The 24,345-nt window shown below is 50.1% G+C and overlaps 10 protein-coding genes across 10 annotated transcripts; 7 read left to right on the top strand and 3 right to left on the bottom strand.

Moving 5' to 3' along the window:
- Nucleotides 1-637: 637 nt before the first annotated feature.
- EURHEDRAFT_196255 (uncharacterized protein) lies at nt 638-1,180 on the bottom strand. Its single transcript, XM_040777923.1, has 2 exons — nt 939-1,180; nt 638-876 (listed from the first exon to the last, which is right to left on the bottom strand). The coding sequence occupies exons 1-2, from the start codon at nt 1,078-1,080 to the stop codon at nt 683-685; spliced, it is 336 nt and encodes a 111-aa protein (XP_040636144.1). The 5' UTR covers nt 1,081-1,180; the 3' UTR covers nt 638-682.
- Nucleotides 1,181-1,265: 85 nt separating this feature from the next.
- Nucleotides 1,266-1,859, top strand: EURHEDRAFT_544026 (uncharacterized protein). The gene is made up of 3 exons (XM_040787423.1): nt 1,266-1,456; nt 1,540-1,723; nt 1,762-1,859. Coding segments are annotated over exons 1-3 (261 nt in total). The 5' UTR covers nt 1,266-1,381; the 3' UTR covers nt 1,764-1,859.
- Nucleotides 1,860-3,509: 1,650 nt separating this feature from the next.
- Nucleotides 3,510-3,998, top strand: EURHEDRAFT_415572 (uncharacterized protein). The gene has a single exon (XM_040782728.1). The coding sequence runs from the start codon at nt 3,684-3,686 to the stop codon at nt 3,882-3,884; it is 201 nt and encodes a 66-aa protein (XP_040636142.1). The 5' UTR covers nt 3,510-3,683; the 3' UTR covers nt 3,885-3,998.
- On the top strand, nt 3,912-6,610 carry EURHEDRAFT_462777 (choline/carnitine O-acyltransferase; the record flags this gene model as incomplete). The annotated part of the gene is made up of 4 exons (XM_040784829.1): nt 3,912-4,344; nt 4,400-4,429; nt 4,489-6,432; nt 6,483-6,610. The coding sequence occupies 4 exons, from the start codon at nt 3,912-3,914 to the stop codon at nt 6,608-6,610; spliced, it is 2,535 nt and encodes an 844-aa protein (XP_040636141.1).
- A 1,431-nt stretch (nt 6,611-8,041) lies between these two features.
- On the top strand, nt 8,042-12,860 carry EURHEDRAFT_380251 (putative jumonji family transcription factor; the record flags this gene model as incomplete). The annotated part of the gene is made up of 4 exons (XM_040779271.1): nt 8,042-8,305; nt 8,371-8,468; nt 8,519-10,495; nt 10,766-12,860. The coding sequence occupies 4 exons, from the start codon at nt 8,042-8,044 to the stop codon at nt 12,858-12,860; spliced, it is 4,434 nt and encodes a 1,477-aa protein (XP_040636140.1).
- A 3,965-nt stretch (nt 12,861-16,825) lies between these two features.
- EURHEDRAFT_415569 (putative GABA permease) lies at nt 16,826-18,518 on the top strand. The gene is made up of 3 exons (XM_040782727.1): nt 16,826-16,903; nt 16,958-17,524; nt 17,577-18,518. The coding sequence occupies exons 2-3, from the start codon at nt 16,971-16,973 to the stop codon at nt 18,466-18,468; spliced, it is 1,446 nt and encodes a 481-aa protein (XP_040636139.1). The 5' UTR covers nt 16,826-16,903; nt 16,958-16,970; the 3' UTR covers nt 18,469-18,518.
- Nucleotides 18,519-18,988: 470 nt separating this feature from the next.
- On the top strand, nt 18,989-20,437 carry EURHEDRAFT_380249 (acyl-CoA-binding domain-containing protein; the record flags this gene model as incomplete). Its single annotated transcript, XM_040779270.1, has 4 exons — nt 18,989-19,004; nt 19,063-19,176; nt 19,228-19,300; nt 19,360-20,437. 4 exons carry the CDS (start codon nt 18,989-18,991, stop codon nt 20,435-20,437), a joined length of 1,281 nt encoding a protein of 426 aa, XP_040636138.1.
- Nucleotides 20,438-20,527: 90 nt separating this feature from the next.
- Nucleotides 20,528-21,562, bottom strand: EURHEDRAFT_415567 (coiled-coil-helix-coiled-coil-helix domain-containing protein). Its single transcript, XM_040782726.1, has 4 exons — nt 21,313-21,562; nt 21,021-21,248; nt 20,830-20,962; nt 20,528-20,778 (listed from the first exon to the last, which is right to left on the bottom strand). Exons 1-4 carry the CDS (start codon nt 21,330-21,332, stop codon nt 20,680-20,682), a joined length of 480 nt encoding a protein of 159 aa, XP_040636137.1. The 5' UTR covers nt 21,333-21,562; the 3' UTR covers nt 20,528-20,679.
- A 394-nt stretch (nt 21,563-21,956) lies between these two features.
- On the top strand, nt 21,957-23,561 carry EURHEDRAFT_517718 (putative nucleoporin; the record flags this gene model as incomplete). Its single annotated transcript, XM_040786590.1, has 2 exons — nt 21,957-23,405; nt 23,457-23,561. 2 exons carry the CDS (start codon nt 21,957-21,959, stop codon nt 23,559-23,561), a joined length of 1,554 nt encoding a protein of 517 aa, XP_040636136.1.
- A 403-nt stretch (nt 23,562-23,964) lies between these two features.
- EURHEDRAFT_380246 (uncharacterized protein) lies at nt 23,965-24,323 on the bottom strand (the record flags this gene model as incomplete). Its single annotated transcript, XM_040779269.1, has 4 exons — nt 23,965-24,002; nt 24,067-24,133; nt 24,220-24,251; nt 24,311-24,323. The coding sequence occupies 4 exons, from the start codon at nt 24,321-24,323 to the stop codon at nt 23,965-23,967; spliced, it is 150 nt and encodes a 49-aa protein (XP_040636135.1).
- Between the last annotated feature and the right edge of the window lie 22 nt (nt 24,324-24,345).

Raw genomic sequence — 24,345 nt, 5'->3', positions numbered from 1 at the left:
GGGGGGGGGGGGGGGGGGGGGGGGGGGAGGGGGTTCTATATTCATTTAACATCGACTATGGACCAATCAATACAATCCTGACTACGTGCCTTACCCTCGATTAGTTCCCTACGTATTTATCGGCCAATAACCCTTTGGGTTGTGAGAAAGTCATTATGGTGGGATCTCGTAAAACAGAGACCTCTGCTGAGGGTACCCCTCGGCCTAGATCACCAGATAGAGTGTTGGTGGAGCCTGCGATAAAGATATACACATTCTCAATTGACAAGTTGGAGGAGGATAACACTCGTTATTGGCTCTATACTAAGGAGAAGCAAATGAGGCTTCAGTATTGTTCACAGTCCCGGCAGCCAAGCCAACAAGGACCTGATACCCAACCATATACCCAATGCCCGAGCTCCCTTTGCCGCGCACATTGATCATAACCCTAGTCCAAGAATCGTTAACGGCAAGCCAAGGTAAAGACAGATAGGTTTGAATCGTCGAGTAAAGAAGACAGCGAAACCAAACAGTATACCTTCTAGCAGTGAGCCGAGATTATATATTTGCATCACATAAGAGCTCGACTTTAATGAGAGTCCGTAGTATATAATGGTTGCTTCCAAATTGTACATATCCCAGTAGCAGAAACTAATGTGTTGGATGGATGCGAGCGCAAAGCAACTAATGATTGCTAGCTTCTTCAGGGCTCCGGTGTCGAGCAGCTCATCTGGGTACCGTATCGTTGCCAAAGACCAATATAAACCGAGAAGGAAACCTCCAACAGCAAGAGGGACGATGAACATCGGGGAAGCATACATGATTTCGCCATAGGTGTCCATGGTGAGCGGTAGCAGGAAAAGCCGAAGGCCGCCTTCAATATAATATTTCCAACCACTGGATACATGGATTACTTGTCAGTGCGGACAAAAAGCTAGTGAGTAGCAGGTCAAACATACAAGCAAATTTTTGCATGTAATAAACGATAGACTGGGCCGGCGACCGCCCACTACGTGTAAGCCGTTTGTAGACACCTCTAACCTCGGCCACCCACTGATAGTACTGGAAAATTCCGGCCAGTGGGCAGAGCACCACGGGCATTATGATGGCAAAAGCCCAATATGGCCAGCGCCAGTTGTTATTTGCCAAGGACTCTTTGACCAAGGGATCAGTAATGAATGTTCGTACAGGAGGATTTCCTGTTCCCTGGACGAATCACAAGAGATAGGCCGTCGTGATTCTCCCGACAAACCAGCACTGTCATCACAGAACACATCATCCTCACCACCCAAGACGCAAAAAGATCGACTCTTCGTCAGACTTTGATTTGAACAGTTTCACCCCTATTAGCCATGTTCATAGTGGGTCATTGAATCAGTACTACAAAACCCCTTTGTAATTGATGATGGTCACCGGGATGTGGGCAAATGGGGGGCAAAGTTCACAGTCCGCAGCAATTGATCTCACAATACACTATGTTGGGCAATATAGCAACATAGAGTGAGCTGATACCAGGTATTTCTGATTAAACCACGCCTTCATTAACAATGAAACACACAGGGGACATGGGACGCCTCTACCGCAGAGGCATGTAGTTCCTGTGCTTGGCCGATTCCGACATACCAAGCAATTCTACTACACATAATTTTCACTCTAATATATAAGGGCCGAGATTCGTTAGGATTTGACCTGGAGCCCTTTCTCCCGCCTTCTGACATGGAGCTCCTCGAGTGCCTTGTTAGTTGTAAACGACTAGGCATGCTTTCCGGTATACCCCGGAAGAACTTGTTTCATATGTCTGGATCAGCATTGAAGAGGTTAAACGGTTCAATCTGACCTTGTACAAAGTTTATGACATGGTGAACAGACCAGCAGCCAGGAGGCTCATTGTAAACGACCTGGATTTCCCAATATCGAAGAACGATCCCTTCTAGAACGCAGTAAGCAAAGAAGGATGGTTGTCTGCTTGCCCTGGAGATTTGAGCAATTTTGGCTTAGATGACGTTCTGGAGAACGAATAGATCTCAAATTCAGCAAAACTTCTAAATTTAATTGCTTTTTAATATAATTGAATTTCAAACTGTCGCCTCATATCCATTCTCACATATCTCATCGTATTCAAGGGTTGTAGTGGGATTAACCAACCTCACGTAGTAAGCCGACCCTGACAAGTCAGAGAAAGATTCGGTTAACCTGTTGATATTCGTATATAAATGTCCGATTTTGTCGCGGAAATGAGTTCTCATGCAGTTTCTTCCACGATTCTTCATCAACACGGACCTTAATCCTTCGACTGGCATCTCGTACGGTGAAAGGACCTTCCACAGAGACCTGGCACTTATTTTGGGATGCTCCCAGAGTGCCCTGGGAATGGTTTTGCTAGTACTCCAAGAGCTCCCGGAGTGAGCTAGGATTCCGGGGTGCGTGTCCCAGAACGCTGATGACGTTCCCTGATCACTCGGGGACAGTCACGTGAGCCTCTCACAAAGCGGCGGGGCCACTAAAAGGAGATCCAAAGTTGCTCGCAGAATAATGTTACAGTTAACTAGCTATTTGTGTATATTTTATTCTTCTTTCCTGGCCGTGTCGGTTCTTTCGCACCTGCATGCAATCAATTATTAAATTTGCTTTTGTAGTTTTGTCTCACGTGTCGATTCGTCCATGTACGCACTGCATTGATGCATAAGCACGTAGATACCTGCTGTGTTCTTGCCAAGCACTCATACAAGCTTAATTACTTTAGTCTTCTATGTATGTATGTACAGCTCGCAGCGATGATGTAGCGCTGGCCAGTGCTGAAATGATTTACCACGTGACCACCCCCGCAAATTGCCAAACCAACGCCGAGCTTTTTCCTGAAGAACAGCCCAAAGGAAGAAACCCAAAAGGCAACTACTGCAGAAACTCCCTTCGTCCGAGACGTCACCGAAGGTACCCCGTACCTAATTACTGTTTCCCAGTATTATGACGCTGTGCATGTTCCATGGGTTTTGATCCACTGACAATTCGCCTTAATCGAAGTGAGAATTTGCCCCAGACTTAAGACTTCCGTTCGCGTTGGAGATTGGGCTACTATTACTACTGATACTACAACTACTGCCTCTTATTTGAGATCTTCATTTCTTCATTTTACATAGTTCTTCTATTCATCCTTTTGTCTATTTGTCTGCGTTGTGCCAATCAATCGACTCTATCGACCGAGAATTTTTACCTCAGGTTCTGGCTCTTTTAAGGTGTCTTCTGATCCCCGCATGTTGTGGGGAGAAGTGACGGATCTCCATTGACCACCAGCCTTGATCGTTTAGCCGGATCACTAGGCAAAGAAGAGTGATTGTTGATTTATAAAGGGATTGAACGACACTGACTCAAGTGAGCAAGAAAGAAAGAGAAGGTAAGGACAGAAGGAATCTCCAGCTTATCTCCATTCCTCCACGGCAAACCAGCAGTGGCTAACTCTCGTTCTCCAGTTATCCGTTCCCCCGACACATCCTGGTTCCCTCGGACGCTCCACTGAGCACTGGATTCGACCCGTCAAAAGGTTCTCTCATTACTAGACAGCCCTGGTAAGCGGCGCTGCTCCTTGTCCCCTTCTTCCGTTGGTCTTTTTTTTCCATCGCCCCGAATGGACTCCCGTTACTCCACCATCTCCAGGCGGCGGCTCGGCGGGGTATCTATTCCTATATGTATATCTACTACTGCTCTTTATGTTACCTGTTATGTTCTTTTCCTTTTTTAACACTCTTGCTCTGGTCTTTTGTCTGTCTGCCGGTCTTATACCCCCTGTCAATGCCCTCGTATTGTTTGCACGATTGTCACTATTTCTACCGCAGTGCTCTACGTCTTTTGTCCATTCCTACTTTCCTCGCCTGTCGCTTTGCCTAGTTGATTGGGCACCTATCACCTGACGCTTTTCTGACCTCCAACTGACGATCATGTCTTACTCCGACATGGCAGTTCGTTTTTTTACTGCCCCTAAACCTATCGGGGATACCATGACTTCCCCCAGACGTCTATCCCAGCCTACTCTCGAACCCAAGATTGCATCCTCCAACAACCAGGCATTGACAAACGGCGACATGTCGACACAACCCAATATAAACGGTGCCGCGCCGGCACCAGATGTTTCCTCGAAGGAGAAGAAGGGTCTGACTTTCGCCAACCAAGACTCTCTCCCTAAATTGCCCGTTCCCGAACTTGAGAAAACTTGCAATAGATACCTGGAATCTTTGTCCGCATTGCAATCTCCCAGGGAGCAAGAGGAGACCAAGGCGGCTGTACAGGATTTCCTCAGGACCGATGGACCTGTTTTGCAAGAGAAGCTTAAGAACTATGCCTCGTCTAAAACGAGTTTCATTGAGCAGTTCTGTATGTTGAACACACCCTGCAAACGAGTGACTGAAGTGCAGGCTAACAAAACTAGGGTACGACTCGTACTTGAACTTTGATAACCGTATGACATCTTACTCCGTTTAGTTTACTCTTGAATTAGTGTACTGACGAATGCTCCAGCTGTTGTTCTGAACTTGAACCCCTTCTTCTTGTTGGAAGATGACCCGACTCCCGCACGTAACAACCAGGTTACTCGTGCCGCCTCCCTGGCTGTCTCTGCTTTGTCGTTTGTCCGAGCCGTCCGGCGAGAGGAGTTGCCACCTGACACTGTCCGTGGCACTCCCCTTTGCATGTACCAGTACTCTCGATTGTTTGGTACTGCGCGTGTTCCGACAGAGAACGGCTGCGTTATCAACCAGGACCCTCGTGCTAAGCACGTCGCAGTGCTCTGCCGCGGACAGATCTACTGGTTCGACGTCCTTGACGAGAACAGCGACCTGATTATGAGCGAGAAGGACATCGCGCTCAATCTCCAGGTGATCATTAACGATGCTGAGCAGACGCCCATCCAGGATGCTGCCAAAGGCGCCCTGGGTGTGCTCAGTACGGAGAACCGGAAGGTGTGGTCGTCCATGAGAGACATCTTGACCAAGGATGAAGGTTCCAACAATGCGGAATCACTAAACATCGTCGACTCAGCGCTGTTCATGCTCTGCCTCGACTACACCGAGCCCCAAACCACATCAGAACTGTGCGCCAACATGATCTGTGGAACTAGCGAAGTGGTACGGGGTGTTCAGGTGGGTACATGCACCAACCGGTGGTACGACAAGCTTCAGATCATTGTGTGCAAGAACGGCAGTGCCGGAATCAACTTTGAACACACCGGTGTTGATGGTCACACGGTGCTGCGGTTCGCCAGCGATATCTACACCGATACCATCCTCCGATTCGCCAAGACGATTAACGGCCAAGCCCCCACCCTGTGGGCGACCAGCAGCCCTGACCCGGCCAAGCGGGACCCCCGCAGCTTCGGCAATGTGAGCACCACCCCGCGGAAGCTTGAATGGGACATGGCTCCGGAGCTGAGCATCGCTTTACGGTTCGCCGAGTCCCATCTGTCCGACCTGATCCAGCAGCATGACTTCAAGGTGCTCGACTTTGAAGGGTTCGGGAAGAACTTTATTACCTCTATGGGCTTCTCCCCCGATGCCTTTCTCCAAATGGCGTTCCAGGCTGCTTACTACGGTCTCTATGGTCGTATGGAGAGCACTTACGAGCCGGCCATGACCAAGTTCTTCTTGCACGGACGGACTGAGGCTATCCGCCCAGTGACCAACGAGTGTGTCGACTTCATCCAGGCCTTCTGGGGCGACAATCCCCCGGAGCAGAAGATTAACGCTCTCCGGAAGGCGACCGAAAAGCATACGGCTATCACCAAGGAGTGCTCCAAGGGACAAGGACAGGATCGGCACCTGTATGCGCTGTACTGCCTATGGCAGCGTTCGTTTGATGAGATTACCTCGTCTACCGCCAGCGTGGACACGATCTCCAACGGTTACTCTAGCCCCGTCGAGAACGGCTCAGTGGCCGAGTCGCCCAAAGCCTCGGACGCCGGGTTGTCCGAGGACGGTCTCTCCTCGGCCAACAGCTACAGCCTTCGCGGCATGCGTCCCGTACCCGCCACGCCGGCCATCTTCAGTGACCCAGGCTGGGACAAGATCAACAACACGATCCTGTCGACCTCGAACTGCGGCAACCCATGCTTGCGGCACTTTGGCTTCGGCCCGACGTCCGGCGACGGCTTCGGTATCGGATACATCATCAAGGACGACTCGATCTCGATCTGCGCTTCGTCCAAGCATCGCCAGACGGCGCGGTTGATGCAAACACTCGAAATGTATCTCTTGGAGATCCGCAAGTTGTTGCGTGCGACTACCCGCAAGACCACAAGCCCGCGTACAAGCCGCGCTCGTGAGATGGAGCAGATTGCCGAGAGGTCTGACAGGGCCGAGCACCGCCGGGGCCGTATCGTCCGGGGTGATCCGAACCAAGTGTACCAGCGGGGCACCGAGACGCCGACGACAGATGGCGGAGAGCTGGAGGATGATGGCATGGGAGGATGTGAGTTTTTTTTTTTTATCGTTCATGAAACAATATGCTAACTGAAACAGATGGTTTCTTCGACGCAGGAATGCTCTTCCACGCTCTCAAGGGGTTGAACGCTGAACGGGAACGTAGCGTTGACAGAACCGTCAAGCGGCGGTTCGTTGGAAAGAAGTTGCATTTGAATGACTATTAGCGTGCTATGATTGATTCTGGTTCACGACTGGCGTTATAATTCCTGATTTTCTATTTTTGATTCCCTGCAGCGTTTCTCATGTTGATACGACATTGAATTGAATTGTTACGAGCACGGAGTACATACAGTCCACAAACTGTTGCATCACCGCATGTTTATCTTGTGTTATATGGAACCTGCATAGCGAATCCCTGAGTCCTTTGCAGCACTCTAGTAATCCATGTGGTTTGACAATGTCAAGTCTTTGTGCCCAATGGGACCGCATCGGGTAGATTCCAAGGTCCTCGTATGTTATTCCTAGACAAGTGTGCGTTGCATGGCACATGGACTAGGTATTGACAGGGATGTATGTCCGTGCTAGGATTTGATAAGATGCCGTTAGCTGTTTCGGGACAGGGACGTGCATTAGTAGCTGTGTTCTGCAGCGGTACGTGCAGTATGGTACGCGAGTGTCTGTATTGGGTATTAGTAGGGTATGCCGTATTTGGCTTGTCCACATAAGTAGTACTGAGGACATCAGTCAATGCTGTGCTCGGCATATTATGAATAGCACTCTATTTCATACCCTGTGTATCTGCAATGACTCATGGTTTATGCAGCCAATCAGAAGCCCTAGCAATGAGATCATCCGATCTTCATTGCTGTTTCCAGCAGTACGTGATATACCATTGCTTGCGTAGATACAGGAATACCGGTTAGTGGTTTGCCGGTGAATATGGTTGTCACGTGTACCACGTGACTTTATATCAAAGCAAAGGCTTTCTAGAGCCGCAATTGTACGGTATGCAAATACTCTGTACTGTATCAGCAACACGAATTGTCAACTGTTAGTATCTGTAAGTATTATTTCTTTTGAATTGTTTATTGCCTCTATTTGAATATCCGGTTTGATTACTGCTGTATACTACGTACAAGTTCTCTGCAAGTGCCTGGGCGCAGCGATCCACCGAAACCGGAGCCAGCGGCCGTGCTGGGATCTGCTGGACTGGAGAAGCCCTGAGCATATCAGGTGATTCTGTATCTAGAACGGCTCTACCTTTTTCCCGACTGACCTCCTCTCCATCTGATATCGATCTTTTCTCCAGTCCAGTCCAGAACGCTTGATAACAGCCATTCTTGTGTTTTATCAGGCCTTCAATTATTGCTTTTCTTTGCGATCCTTTTCGTTTTTTTTGTCGCTTTCTTGCCTGAGCTTCTCACGCAGCAGGAAAATAACAAATAACAGATCAGGAGACTTCACTTTCAACGACATACTTGTACCCTTCCTCTCCTTCATTCAACAGCTCTCTCTACTTCCCCCGACCGCTGGGAATCCACCTCTATCGCCGTCGATCAGCGGTCGCATCTTTCCCGACGACGGCTTCCTTATTTCTCTCCCTCCCTCCGACCCGTCTTGACCCGATTCCGTTTTCCCCCCATCATACCGCGATGATGGCCGCCGCGCTTGAGCAACCTCTCTCCAACAAGCCCGCCACGAGCGGCTGTATAACCACGACCACCGATCCTGCTACCGCTTCCTTCACCCCCCCTCAGAGTGCCAATGGCAAGAAAGAGGTCCCCGAAGGGGTGCCCTCGGAGCTTTCGGATCTGGAACTCGACCCTAAAAACGGTGCGGCTCCGGCATCTGAGGAGGAGGATGAGGAGATCGAGCCAGATCATTACTATGGTGGAGGCAAGATCCCTGTGTTCAAGCCGGTATGTGTTGCGATGGGCTCCGGGTGTATCCTGGTCTGAGTCGCAGGGCTGACAATGCTTGGAAGACTATGAACCAGTTTCAGGATTTTCAAAAGTTCATCAATAAGGTCGATAAGTATGGTATGAAGGCCGGCATTGTCAAGGTTATTCCTCCTAAGGAATGGTATGTTTTTGGCAAGTCCGGTTACCCGTGACGATGACTGACAATGGTAGGGCCGATGATCTTCCAGCGCTCGACGAAGCTATCAAGAAAATCCGCGTCAAGAATCCCATAATGCAAGAATTCCACGGTTCGCATGGCACCTACACCCAGGCGAACATCGAGAAACAACGATCCTACAACCTCCCGCAATGGAAGGCGTTATGCGAGGAAAGCAGTCACCAGCCCCCGGCCCGACGAGGCGAACGACGTCGAAACCAGGAACGAGTGACTCGCGCTGCGCCGACTCCCAAACCTCAGACTACGAATGCCTCGCCCCAAAAGCGGCGTCCTGGACGACCACCTAAGCGTGCAAACCAAGTCAAGGTGAAGGAAGAGCCGGTGGATGATAGTTTCGATAAGACCAAACTTGAAGGACCTCCGACCCCCGTGTCGCCCGAGTCGAACCCCGTCGAGACCAAATCAGAGGAGCTAAGCGAGGGTGAGGCGTTGCCAGCACCGAAGCCGAAAGGACGACAGCCCAAGTCGGTGAACGCACGACGCAAGAACAACCGGGGTGACGCCGTGGACTTTGTGGACGAAGAGGCCTTCAAGGACTTTGACTATCGAATCCACGACAACGCGGACTACACGCACGAGAGGTGTGAAGAGCTGGAGACGGCATACTGGAAATCGCTCATGTTCAACAATCCCATGTACGGCGCGGACATGCCGGGTTCGCTGTTTGACGATAACATCACCAAGTCATGGAATGTCGCCAAGCTTCCCAACTTGCTGGATGTGATAGGCCAAAAAGTTCCCGGTGTCAACACGGCATATCTATACTTGGGCATGTGGAAAGCCACTTTTGCCTGGCACTTGGAGGACGTTGATCTCTACAGTATAAACTATATCCACTTTGGTGCACCTAAGCAGTGGTATAGCATTTCGCAGGAAGATGCTCCTCGATTTGAACAAGCCATGAAAAGCATCTGGACCAGCGATGCGAAGAGCTGCGACCAATTCCTCCGCCACAAAACCTACCTCGTCTCCCCCAGTCTTCTCAAGTCGCAGTATGGTATCACCGTCAATAAGATGGTCCACTACGAGGGCGAGTTCGTCATCACCTATCCGTATGGGTACCACTCAGGATACAACCTGGGCTACAACTGTGCCGAGTCCGTCAACTTCGCCACGGAGAAATGGCTGGACTACGGCCGCATCGCCAAGAAGTGCAATTGCGAAGCGGACAGTGTCTGGATTGACGTGGACGAGATTGAGCGGAAGTTGCGGGGCGAGTCGACTCCAGAGTACTACTATGATGAATGTTACGGTAGCGACATGGATGACCTCGAAGGTGCATCCGACCTCCTTACTCCACCACGTAGTGTCCCCGAAAAGACAGCCAGTACTCGTGGTCGCAAGCGCAAGCATGACGGTGACCTGACCCGGGCCAAGCGCATGAGGGTCCATATGGATGTTCCCAGAAGGATTCCTTGTCTGTTATGTCCCAATGACCTGGAATATGAAGACCTTCTTCCGACCGAGGATGGTCGATCGCACGCTCACCGTCGTTGTGCTTTGTATACCGAGGAGACAAGCATCCTCCGGGATGAGTCGGGCAGGGAAGTCGTGTGCGATGTGGACAAGGTCCCCAAGGCGCGCATGGGACTCAAGTGTCTCTTCTGTCGCGAAGTCCGTGGTGCCTGTTTCCAATGCAACTATGGTAAATGCACCCGGGCATACCACGCCACTTGTGCTCTTCTGGCGGGTGTTCAATGCGAACTGGGCTCGGTCGCGGTGATTGCGGACGACGGTAATCAATACTCAATTCCCAGCATCGATCTGAAGTGCAAATATCACCGTCAAAAGCGACACCAGGTGATGAATGGCGATTCATTCGAGCACGACCGTAAACTTCTCGACACGGCGCGGGGACTGGTTCCTGGCGATCTGATCCAGTTCCAAGCGGATAAGGAAATCAATGGAGCCGTGGTTCTGGAGAATCGACCAGAGGAGTACTCATTGCTGGTCAAGATGCTTCCACGGGGGTGAGTTTTCCCTTTTCCTCCCGTTTCTGTGTTTTTTGTGTTTTTGATGGTTTGATTTCTTTGTGGCTGTGATTTATGATTGCCCCTCCATGACCCCACCACCATTTTTTGTTCCTTTATCGGAGGCTTTCTCCCACGCACTCTGGTTTGACCTGATTCCTGCTTCTTACTGGCGGGTCTCGGTGGGAGAGTTGGAGTCTAAATTTTTTTGTTTTTTTTTTTTTTTTTTCTCTTATGTCTGACCGCATGTTGACTGACTCTTCTTCCTAGTGATACCATTGAACTGCCGTACCGATGGTTGCTCATCGTTCGGAAGAGCAACTTTGCACCTCTGGCTCCCGGGACTAAGCCACTCCCGGCGCATTTGGCGCGTAAACCCGAGAATCGGAAAGAACTCGATTTGCCGGTGGCAGGTAGCCCGTTTGGTGATGGGCCGTCGCCGTATCAGTGGGCCGAATTTGAGACGGTGAACGATGCAAGCCATGTCTGGATCCACCAGCTCCAGGGGCAGCAGCACCGGCAGCAACAGCACCAGATCTGGTATTACCTGGGGCCATCGTCCACCGAGTGTAGGGCTCAATATACGCACAACCCTAGCGTGCCTGTCCACAATCCCCGGGCGAATTTCCTGGATAGCGTCCGGTCGCTTGGCGCGGTCAATCATGCTCAGCAGTCCGTGGCCGCGATTAATGCTAAATATGCTCGGACGAATAACAGCCCAGCAATTCTGCAACATCATGCGGTGACCCGGCTGCTCCCTCCTGCTGCTAATGCTGGTGCTGCTTCCGCCTCATCTTCGGCTTATCTCCACTACCGGCAGCATAACCACCACGGCCTGCAATACCATACTACTACTAGTACTAGTACTAGTACTCCTGCTATTGCTTCTGCTGCCCCTCATCATACTACTCCTCATCACCAACACCAACAACTTCCGACCCAGTCTCACCTTGCCCCTGCTGCTGCTGCCACCGCTCCTGTGCAGCGTCCTCTTGCCCCTCCTCCACCGCCGCCGACGTCGCTGCACGCTACGACCACCTCCTCTCCGTCTTCTTCTGCGATGCCGTCAGCCTATCGTTCCCTGCCAACTCAATCTGCTCGTCACGCTCCGTATCCTCAGGTCACCAAGGCTCATCTTCAACAACAAAATAATAATACCAGCAATAATTATCACAATAACTCGCATTCCCGTTCCCCCCCTTCCCAACAACAGCAATCTCAGCAACCTCAACAACTGCCCACCAATACCTTTGCCAACGTCCGAGAGCTCATTGCCCGTCGTCGACTCGCCCAAATCACCGATCATGCCAATGTGTTCGCTGGGTATAATATCGTCAGCCCCGAGCTGGTAGTAGAGACGTTGCTGGGTCCCATGGGCTCGGTAGCGCCGTCCAATGGTCTGGAAAAGCTTGAGCTGGCCATGGCTCAGCAACGGGTGCAACCCCGGGCGGTCGATGGGACCTTGTTGCCGTTACAGCCGCTCAACATGCGGTCGGAGGAGGTGACCCGATTGTTGCAAATGCTCCGGTTCTCGCTCGTGAGTCACCGTGAGCGATTGGATGTGCTGCAGCAGAAAAAAGAGTCGGAGAATAACAAGGCTGAATCGGTCGATCGGGGTAGTGTGGCTGCGGCCAAGATGGCTGGAAAATACGCGTTCCTTGATCAACAACGGTCGCAGGTGCCGACCGTGTATCAGTCGCCGTATGACCACCCGTCCGGTTTCACCAAGCATGCTGAGGAGACTTTCGGTCTTATTCCTTGCGAACCCGAGCTCCCCAAGCCATCACTAGCCAACGACTATTTCGCCAGTCTCTCACCAGAGGACCAAGAGAAGATCATGAAGACCTGCGGTAGTTATGTACAACGAGCCATTGAACGCTCGACCAGTCATAGCAGGCAAGGATCCGCATCGAACTCCCGGCTGGCATCGGTCCTCGCTCAACAGACAGACAACCCGACCATCGATATCACGCCGGTTGAGGACATGCCGCCGCTGTCAGCGCTCGACCTGCCCCTGCATGCGGACTCACCCTGCTCAAATTTCAGTCGGTCGCATCTGCGATTCCAGTCACCAAACGACTTCACCTCCCACGGAGTTGAAACTCACAATCATGACCACCATGAGCTTTTCGGTGACCAGCAGGCCAACATGCGGTTCTGGCAGAATGGGCCATGGGAAGCCGGTGACGGGAATACACCAAACGACGAGAATCGACCGTTCTTTGGGCCGCATGAACGACTCAAAAATGACTATGCCTCGTCGGACATATCTCTTGGTCGGGGGCCGGGGTCCTTGCACTCGGTTGACATGGCTGGCTTTGGACTGGATGCAACGGACGATATATGTGCTGAATTGAGTCCGTGATCGTGTCTATTCTTTCCATTCGTTTTTGGTACTTGCCGTGATACGAAATCATTCATGTCTCATGTAACGATTTTCTTTTTGTTCCTTGGACTGATGACTGCATGACTGGCGTTTGATTGTTGTTGCGTTGCTGCTTTCCGGTTCAGAATAAAGAAGCGATATCCATCTCAGATGAGATTGGATAGATGAGGGGAGACAAAAACAGAGGCAGAAAGGAGGAAGAAAAGAGAAGCGACCGTGGGGATATACTTGTCTACTTACTCTACGGAGTACAACACGACAGCCCCGTCCGGTTGACCACGCTGGGCCGCCATTCGTGACACCGACATTTGCTCCCGGGCTCTCCTGCCCATAACGACGCGGGGTGTCGGGCTGGTTGATGCCCGGACACGCCAACGGCCCACCAGCCACTTTTCCTCCCCTCTTTCCTTTCGCTCCTCGTCCATATACACGCCTTGCCGGCTCTGATGAGGCAAAGGGCCTACTTCTGCCCTATGCTACGCTACGTTTACTACGTTTTACCACGTTTACATTACTACCCCGTTTCCCTGTTTCCTTCGACGTGCACGATACGATAGACAAAAGCAGGAAAAAGAAAAGTCCAATGATCTTTATACTTCCTTATTTCCCATTCCATTGATACCCCTGTTCCTTTCCCAAACCTTTCCCTTGTCTTCCCTTCTGTTGATGAGTACAAGTCTTGTATCCCTCCTGATATTCCTTTTTTTTTTTTTTCTTCTTCGCTTGTTTGGCGCTCATCCGGATCTTTCGTCTCGACGAAGACAAGACCGGATGTGGCAGCCGTCACTCCATGAGTATATGGGTGACAGTCAATGTGATTGATGCTTGGGCGGCACGATTCTTGGTTACCGGTGGTATTTAGAGTAGTTAGACAATGATACCTTTGAATTTGCTCACTGTTTCCAGTGTTGAGCAATTTGTTGAAATCTGTAGTGGGCTTGGATACTCCACGATTCTTCAGGTTCGGAGCGTTAGGTCAGTCTTGTTTCCTATGATAGATATTTGCAAGTCCCATTTGTCCGGCTTTGCTCGATGCGATCGCCGTCACGTAATATTTCGAAGTCCCAGCCTGCATCCACTACGAAGAAGTTCATTCTGTCGTTTGCCGGTTTGTATCCACTCGCCTGATATTTGGAAACGATTGCAATAATCTGGGCGATAGAAATACTCATTCCAGGGATAGTTTCCCTCTCACTCACTGATTGCCAGGTTAGTTTGAACTTTGATTCTATCTTGTACGGTAGTGAGCATATTCTGAATGGGCAATTCGTTGCTCTCGTTTTCACATGCATCAAAAGATGCATGTGAATCTCTTGCTTTGTTTTCAACTTGTTGCATCGCCGGTATTGTAACGAGGTTCATTCCGTCATATCTGGGTTGTGAGGGTTGTTCTGGCATTATAGATATATCCCTATTGTGCAGGCAACGTCTCCAACTGAAGAATTGAACATCTTCCTCGTCTATTATCTCAATTGAGATGTCGAGGAGTATGACAAGTACAGCAATTTTTAGTTACCGTCATCGAACGGGACGGCGGAGGTTGTGACCTCCGTCTAGCCCCAGAGAGAGCGAACTTGTTCAGGAGGTAAATATGTTCGTTAGCTTTGGGTAGCCTGGCGAAGAGAGTGCTCCGAAAGGAGTTGGACTCACTGAAACTCGGGTAGTCCAGCAGCAGTATAATAACCTTGTTTACGGCCATAGTAGTCCGTGATTTCTATAGATTCGTACAGAGTATGTTACTATATTGGCGGCGACGTCCAAATTCAGGTAAAAATGGGTTGGCTGCGACGAAATGCCTATTAGGAATATAGATTTTATGTTAATTCCTGATGGCATTACCGGATCCTGTTGACTTATTTCTCTTTGGATGGGAGTGCCATGTTTTTTTTTTTTTTTTTTTTTTTTAACACAACCCTGGGCGACAACAAGTCGAAGAGCCTAAAACCCAGCTAGATCCAACGGTGATCTAAGCATCCTACTGGAGATAGGCTTGGCTAGCCTAAAGGGAAGAGCAAAGCAACTCATGTTTCTGTACCTTGATTCTACCTTATCAAGCGGCCAAGGAATCCCTGTTGTTCCAGGGTCCGGTTTTCACGTCTGGTCCGGGTCTCTTGTCGAGGGGATATGGGAAGATGTGGCATACTTCAACAGAGTCACATTCTTTCGCGGGGACCATTGTCATTTCAGATGCCTGGGGTAATTAGCGATAGTAGTGTATATACAGAGAATTTCCCATTTCGCGGGAGGGCTTCAATGCGTATGAAGCCAAACGTACTATCGCTTCATTGCAGTTGGATAATCCAGGGAATTCATTGGAGAGCTTCCCAGGAAGAAAAGAGACACGCTCGTCGTCGGTTACGAACATGAGCTCATCATAATCCTGGCTGTTTTGTATATCTCTCTGTGGCAGGCTTTCTGGTCGAGTAGACAACATATATCTCAGGTGTTGGACAGATGAGTGAACTCTTTAAGAGATCGGACAATAAATCAACCACGGAAGTTGGCGAGACACACCAATGCTGACACCTGAATGACACGACGCAAAGGGTGACGTCTGGCTTCAAAACGCTTGCTACAGGGACCCTGTTAAGAAAACTCGGTCAGAGTACCACGAAGGGTGAATAACATTCTGCTCTGCTTAGGGGATACGAGTTGGACTTGTGGAGATAAACCGATTTATTAGGCCATGGCGAATGATGACAGGACTATCAGAAGGTAAATAGGTTTGAGTAATAGGTTATGGTTCTCTCCACAATTTAGGGGGATGGACCGGACTGCTAGGTCTATCTGTAGCGGAATAGATAGCTATGGTGTCAACAGTGGATTATATTATTATCGAAACATGCTGTAGCTGAAATAGTCATAAACATAGTAAATTACACATTGCTACTGCTGAGTAGCATTAGTACTACAGTGTACTGTCTATACAGGGACTCTAGAGAATAGGCTCAGATATATCCCTGAATTTCTCAACAAGGGCTCGAGGAGAAACTTCAGACCGAACATGCTGACGATCAAACCAACCTGGGTCTGTGTTGTTCCGAGCAATCAAACAAAATAGTGTCACACAAACATTGGCATTTCTGATTATTGTGCTGAGACAACGTGTTAATTTATGATAATACAGAACTGAAGCTGCAAAGATGACAAGCTGAACCTGCCATAAGGCACTGCGAATCTCCTTTGACCATCCATGACCAGCAGACAAGATGACCAATAGCTGTGAAAATCCATGAGTCTTGACATCTATATAGCTATATGCACATATCTGCGCTAACTGAAGTCCTCCAATTTGCTGTGGGCTTGTAATCTTGCGTAGCAAAGTAGGCTTGCTGATAGAGGATTGCGGTTCAAAGACCTTTGAAAACCCTCCACTTGATGGGAACACCAAGTTTATATCCTCTTTCTGCGGGCTATGTGCGCAATGGAAAAGTGTTTGGCTGCAGGCTTGGTGCACCAATATTCTGAACCCCATAGCATTGTTTGCTATCCTGTAAGTAAGAATAACCGACATTGAGCTATCAGAATATGAATAGGCACAAGCCACAAGATTTATGGATCTCTCCACAATTCGGGAGGATAGATCGGACCGTTAGATCTATATCTGTCAGAGCAGAGTAGATAGTCGTAGACCAACAGTGAGAATTAATATCAACCGCCATAAGAGATATATAGCCCATGACACACGGCTGTTATCAAGCTCAATCCCGAGACCGGCGATTAACTCCTAACCTGGAACAAGAAATAGACTTCTTATCAGCCGCAGTGATGTCGTGCGGGGTTTGGTTTAAGAGCACGTTCCGATTGTTATCCCTGGCTTCAATCTTCAGCTCTGCATATATATCGGTTCTTTCCTATATACCATTGAATCAATAATATATATATATATTTATTTAGAATGCACTGAGATTGTGTCCATTAAACATGTCCCAAAATAAAGATACCGCCGACGAGGCGTTGGCCCGCATGGGCTATCAGAGCGAATTACCCCGGAATCTGAGCATGCTAAGTATTCTCGGACTGTACACGCGACACTCCCCGGATATACAGAGGCCAATGCTAATACGAAAATGAAGGTCTTTCGCAATTATGGCCGCTCCCTTCGGTCTCAGCACCACCATCACCATCACATTAACAGACGGCCAAGCCGTCTCCGTGATCTGGGGCTGGGTACTAGTCACCCTAATCTCAACCGGAATCGCAGCCTCTCTTGCCGAAATATGCGCCGTTTACCCAACCGCTGGCGGCGTTTACTACTGGAGCGCGATGCTCTCAACCCGCGAATGGGCACCGATTATGTCGTTTATCGATGGGTGGTTAACACTAGTCGGCAACTGGACGGTCACGCTGAGTATCAACTTCAGTGGGGCGCAATTGATTCTCTCTGCGATTAGTCTGTGGAGGGAGAACTTTGTGGCTAGTGCATGGTTGACGGTGGTCGTGTTTTGGGGGGTTATGGGGTTTTCTGTGTTGATGAATGTGTTTGGGAAGAAGTATTTGGACCTGGTGAATAAGGTGTGCATTTTTTGGACGGCGGCCAGTGTCATTGCTATCATGGTGACATTATTGGTGATGGCGGGTGACGAGGGGAGGAGGGATGCAAAGTGGGTGTTTGGGCATTATGATGCTTCGAAGAGTGGATGGTAAATTGCCCCTGTTCTTGGTAACTCACCCGTACAGACGCTGACGATGCAGGCCCTCCGGATGGGCGTTCTTCGTCGGCCTCCTACAAGCTTCATACACCCTCACTGGTTACGGAATGGTAGCATCCATGTGCGAAGAAGTGCAGAACCCTCATCGCGAAGTCCCCAAAGCCATCGTTCTCTCTGTCGTCGCAGCCGGCCTCACCGGCGTCGCCTACCTAGTCCCCATCCTCTTCGTCCTCCCTTCGGTCCAGCGCCTCCTCGACGAACCCAGCGGCCAGCCCGTCGGTCTCATATTCAAGCTTGTCACGGGGTCCCCAGGTGGAGGGTTTGGTCTTCTGTTCCTGTTGTTGGGTGTTCTGTTGTTCGCCGGGACTGGTGCCTTGACAGCCGCAAGTCGCTGCACCTACGCCTTTGCGCGCGACGGCGCAATCCCAGGTTTCCGAATCTGGCGCCGCGTCAACCCCAAACTCGACGTCCCCGTTTATGCCATTCTCCTTTCCGCCGCCGTCGACTGCCTCCTCGGCTTAATCTATTTCGGCTCCGACGCAGCTTTCAACTCCTTCACGGGCGTCGCGACAATCTGCCTCTCCACCTCCTACGGTCTTCCAATTCTCATCTCCATGATCCGCGGACGACAAGCCGTGAAGCATTCAGGTTTCTCGCTGGGACGGTTTGGGTACGCAATTAATGCGATCACGGTGTGTTGGATCGTGCTTGCGGTGGTGCTGTTTTGTATGCCTGTGTCATTGCCTGTGAATGCTGGAACCATGAACTATGCGAGTGTTGTGTTTGCGGGTTTTGCGGCGATTAGTGTGGTGTGGTATTTCGCATACGCGAGGAAACATTTTACGGGGCCGCCGGTGGGTGAGGAGGAGTCGCGGGTTATGACGGGTCAGGCGGTGGATAATGTAGAAGCTGAGCCGGAGAAGCAGAAGAGCTGATTAACCTCTGCAATTATCTACGAGTATATATACAGTGTAAAATAGACCTGTTATGCTATTTTGTTTGCGGTTTTTTAGGTGCATTCAGTTTATACTCTATTACTACTAATACCCCTGGACTCAATCACAAGTATCCAATCCCCTCCGAGAGCCGCGGTCCAACACTTCAACGCCACGACAGACAAGCAGCGATAAACATTCTGTCAATTCATGCTTCGTGCTTTATTATTACTCTTAATCTATTCCACGGTGCAGAAACACGTTTCTCTCGCATAACCTGACGCCTGCCATTCATATCCAGCATATTTGTTTATTTGCGCGTGCAGTGATAACTCCGAAGTCCGGGAAAGAAGCTTTTGCCCTTTCTTTCTTCATATTCGACTATACCCGTGGCTCTATATACATACTGTCACTGCAGGACAAGCCTGATGTTATATACCGCATGATATATCTATCCATGCCAGACACCGCCGGATGAGGATACCCGGAGTTCGAGTTCGCATTGAACCCACTTAGCATCATGTCGGATTCAGTTGGTGAGTTCTCCCCTTTCAATGCATTCAAGAAACAAGCTAAACTAAGGATACGTGTTAGATCGTGTCTTCGTTCATGCCTTGAATACCGTCAAACGAATCCCTCGGACGGGCACCGCGCGCCCTCCGACGGCGGAGCGATTAAAGCTATATGGATTGTACAAGCAAAGCATGGGTACGTACTGAAGATCGCGTGAATAGGGAATGATTGCTAACGGAGGAACAGAAGGAGATGTCGAAGGAGTAATGGACCGACCCGTTGGGAATACAACAGATGTCTACGCGGAGTGCGAGAAATGGTACCAACCCAACCCCATACCCCCAGGATAAAGGCCATACAGGAACTTATAAATAAAAGGGACGCTTGGTTTGCCCAACGCGGTGTTTCCCGTACAGAAGCCAAACGCCGCTACATTTCCACCTTAATCGAAACCATGCACCGCTACGCGTCGCAAACCTCCGAAGCGCGCGAGCTCGTCGCAGAGCTCGAGTTCGTCTGGGATCAGATTAAGACCAACACCGCACACATGCCGCTATCGTCGCCATCATCACCTGAGTCAGGGAGCCATGGGATGTCGCATACACAGAGGGTCGGGGTTCCGCCGTTGTCGCCGCCGGAGGTACGGCAGTCGCAGTTGCAGGCGTATTCGCAGTCGCGGTTGTTACAGCAGCAGCAACAGCAGCAACAACAGAGAGGGTATGCGAATATTGGGGGACGGTTGGCGCAGCCGTACGAGGATATGGTTGCTATTGCTACCGCGAATAATGGGAGAGAGTCGTCGAGATTACGGGTGTTGAGCCCTGTTAGTCAACCGGATGAAATATACCAGCGTCGGGGGAGGCGGATGCAAGACTATGAGGATAATGGGAGTCAAGGGCAGCATCTCGACGACGAAGACGAGGAAGAGGAAGAGGAGCAGTACGAGGAGGCGCAGGATACTCTTTACGATGAAAACGACGACAACGACCAACATCACAGCAAACACACCTCCGATGAGGAGCTCAACCAGGATGGCGGAGACTCTTCATCTTCCGTCCAACAACATCAGGGCAGCAAACTCTCCCACAGTAACCATAACAACGACAACACTCGCAAAAGAAGCAAACCATCAGACACCCGTCGCTGGCGACGTAGAGTCGAGCAGGCCTTGACCAAGATGACAGCTGAAATTGCCGCTGCTCGCGAACAAATGGAAATCCGCGCCATCCAACACCGTCGCCGCAACAGCGCCTGGGCTTGGTTGAAATGGCTGGCGTGGGTAACGTTGCGGCAGGTGCTGTGGGATTTGGCAGTGTTGGCGATGCTGTTAATATGGATGCGGATAAAAGGGGATAGACGCGTAGAAGAGAAGTTGAAGAAGGGTTGGAGTGAGTTGAGGAGGAGATTGGGGAGATTGAGAATGGTGAGAGGGCATTCTGGGGTTATGTTGCCATAATATCTCTTACATGGTCTCTTTTGTTATATACCTGTACTCTGGCCATTCATTATGTTCCTTGGTTATATTATTATATTATAGTATATAATTGGAGGTTATTTGTATATTGTTACCGAGATAGACATAATATTCTGATAGATTGAAGCACTCAAACCCATACCATTGATGCTAATATATACACAAACATAAAGTGCCCAGAACCAGGAAAAAGAAACCGAGTAAGGAAAGTAATACAGTTTATTCTAGTACTGAGGACCGGCATATTGAGCATAGAGCTGCTTAGGCCGGAGATGTACGGGAGTCTGATTCTCCGGAGCACCGGGGATATTCTTCTTGAGGCCCTGCACGGAGTTAGTAATGAACGAGAAAAAAAAGGCAGTAGCGGAACGTACCAGCTTCTCAAAAACGCAGTTGTTCAATTGCATCTCGGGCCTGCGGCATTCCCACAGGTTGTGGTTGTTGTTCTCCAGACACTCCCAGTGGGCAGTGAACTGCTTCAAGCAGTTGGTGTTGATATCCTTGATACTGCACATTGTCAGCGCTTTCCAAATCTTCAATCACCTCAGACAAAGTGTAGACATACACACTAGCCGCACAACGAGTGACCTTGCGACCCTCCTTCAAACATTCCAGTTCCCCGCGTCCATTCGCCTCGCTCTTGCACTTCATGTAATCGTCGTTGAACGCCTGGCACCGGTCTCCGATAAAATACGCTGCGCTCGTCAACGGCGCTGACGTCGCTCCGACCTCTTCGACCTTGGGAATACTGGCGGGCATCGGGGTGGTGTCCACCAGGACACTCTGGTTGAAGCTACGTTCGTTAGCATTCTTTGCCGAGTTTGCGTTGTTATGAGATTGCGAGGAGCGGTGCGTACCGAGGATCTCTATCGGCCATTTTGATTGTCTGTCTGGCACTTGTAAGTGTCCGTTGCTCGAGGATGATGGGTGTATTCGGAATGACCGCGAGTGAGAGCTGTGAGGTTGAATCGGAATTTGCTTCACCGTGATTGGTTGCTTCGGTGGTTAGGTAAGCAGTTTTACAGTGTAAATGCTATGATGGACATAAAACACTGTTTACGGTGGAATTGACACTAGAAAAATGTTATTTTAGGAATTGGAACCTTTTAGTCATTCAATACTGGACCAATTTCACCAGGTTCAGCGCGCAACACTGTTTTGGTTGTCACGGACAAAACACGTGACCACCACCAAAAAAACAATGGGGCCGCAGCTCCCAGGAAGCTTCAGTGAGAGACTGAAGTGACAGGCTCGCCTTCCGCGCCGGTGTCCAACGCCTGTTATTTCATTGTTTGCCCTGCGCCAATGCGATCCTGAAGAGTCGCTTATTTCTGTTCTTCCTAATACTTATCGAGTCGTCTTTGCACCGTGCGCGATACCGGAGATTGTTGTTCTTTTTTTTCTGCCGGACAACTCGTTGCTACCCGGACTCTTCAATTTCCTCATCACTTCCTAAGTCGCAGTAACCTTCTTTCTACAAAGAACCCCTGAACAAACCGAAATGTCCCTCTTCGGAAACGCGCAACCCGCCGGTGGTGGTGGGCTATTTGGCTCCACCGCCAACAAACCCAGTCCATTTGGTTCGAATACAGGTGCGGCCGGTACCCAGCCTAGCGGAGGAGGACTATTTGGCTCGACTCCCAGTAACCAGCAGTCCTCAACGGGTGGTGGGGGATTATTTGGTTCGGCACAGAATAACCAAGGTGCACCTGGTGCTACTGGTGGTGGATTGTTTGGCTCGACGCCGCAGAATAACCAACAACAAGGTGCTACAGGAAGTGGTTTGTTTGGCGCGACGGCAAATCAGCAGAGTTCGACTGGTGGTGGTGGGTTATTTGGGTCGTCGACAACGCAGAATCAGCAGCCTTCTGGGGGCAGTTTGTTTGGCGCTACAGCGACACAGAATCAGCCGTCCGGTGGTGGTGGTTTGTTTGGCTCCTCGACAGCACAGACTCAACCCTCAGGCGGGAGTTTGTTTGGATCCACGACTCAGCAAAAACCTGCCGGTGGTCTTTTTGGCGGTGGTGGATTAGGAGGGGGACAGCAACAACAGACCGGGGGTGGTCTCTTTGGTGGCGGAGGACAACAACAACAGCAACAACAACCACAGACTGGCGGTGGTTTATTCGGGGCTAGCGCACAGCAGCAACCTCAACAACCAGCACAGCAGAGTGCCTGGGGGAGTAATACATTGGGTGGTCAGCCACAGCAAGGACAGCAACCTCAATTGGGACAGAGCACTGCACAGCAGCCGGGATCTAGTCTTTGGTCGCCAGGACGTGCTGTGACGGGGGTGCATAGAACCGTGCCGATGCAGATGGCCATTATCAAGGACAAATGGGAGAGCACGAGTTTTTCTTCTCCGTTTAGAACATATCTGTACAACAACGTTGGTGAGGAAGCGGCGCCCTTTTATCAGCCGGGTCCCGAGGACGACGAGGCAAAATGGGAAGAAGCTTTGCGGCAGAGACCTACATCAGGAAACGTGCCTGTTCTCGTGAGAGGATTTTGGGAACTGGGAAAGCGCGCCCAGAGACAAAAGGACTTCTTGACTATGATGCAGAACCGCCTCCACGAAATCAACAACTGCCTCTCCGAATTACTCTCTCGCCACGACCTGAAGATTTCCGTCAAGATTGCCGACTGCCGGCGAAAGCACATCGTCCTGAGTAAGCGATGCCTTGCGCTCGCAGCCAAGACGCAAGTTCTGCGAAACCGCGGCTACGCAATGGACGACACGGAGGAGGAGCTGAAGAAGAAGCTTGCTCATCTGGAGCGTTCTGTCTTCGACCCAACGCTGAATGGACGTGGAGAGGAGATTTGGGCCCGGATGCTGGCGATCCGTGAGCACTCGAAGCGCCTGCAAGTTGAGATGGACCGGGCTGGTGCGAATGCGGCCTCGCAGGGTGAGGATGAACTGGACGAGAATACAATGAAGACTGTTAAGAAGGTATGGACATTGCGGACTCTTCACTATTGGGTTGAAGCTAACAATTACCAGATTCTTGATGACTACCACGCTCAGATCCAACACCTACAGAAAGAATTGAGCTCAGTCAGGAAAGACTATGAGGAGGCACAGAAGGCGCAGGGACTTGCTGATTAGATTTCTCTTTTGTTTTGGGCTCACACAACTTTGTCTCGCCATGTGATATGCTCCTCTTGTTCTTCTTGTATATGCGTGGTAATAGGTAATCCGGTACGAAAACATTCATGTAATGGAGCAACGGAGTTATGGAGACCGTTTGCCATTCTACCAATTGCCGTTCTATAAGTAGCAAGATCATGCTTTCCATTTCTCTATATCCATGACCCAAGACAAACGAAAAATGTACAATACTAATACATCATGCCATGACTCCCGTTAGTCAAGCGAGAGAGAAACACCAGACCATGTAGTATATCGATGTATGTCATTTCTTCATGACAGCCATTCCATCACGGTCTCTTCGAATTTTCAGATATCATCAGTTGGTTGGAGCGGGTGAAGTCGTGAAAGTGGAAACAGATTAGAGGAACTTCTTAACAAAATCAACGGCGAAGGGGGCTATAGTTGAAAGCAGCCAGTCAGTCTGAGTGTGCCCTAGGCAGATAGGACGAATGGAACATACAGAGGTAGAGCATGATGGCACCGGCGACGGCAGAACGAACAGTCTGCGAAGCCTGGATTTCTCCAGCCTGGACGAGGGTTGTCAGGACGAGTCTTGGAATATACTCTCTATGCAAAGAGAGTGTAGACGACGAGTGTAACTGGGGTTTTTTACCTTGATCTGCTCCTTGGAGAGCTGTTCCTGGCCTGTTCGGTGGTTAGCTGTGATTCTCAAGGAGATGGCAGAGTTTACTTCTGCGACTGACCTGGCGCGAACATTATGATTTAATGGAGTGTTTGT

The sequence above is a fragment of the Aspergillus ruber genome, assembly GCF_000600275.1.
Source record: "Aspergillus ruber CBS 135680 unplaced genomic scaffold scaffold00027, whole genome shotgun sequence".
In the NCBI taxonomy this organism is placed as follows: Eukaryota; Fungi; Ascomycota; class Eurotiomycetes; order Eurotiales; family Aspergillaceae; genus Aspergillus; species Aspergillus ruber.
This window is presented reverse-complemented; position numbering and strand designations above follow the sequence as displayed.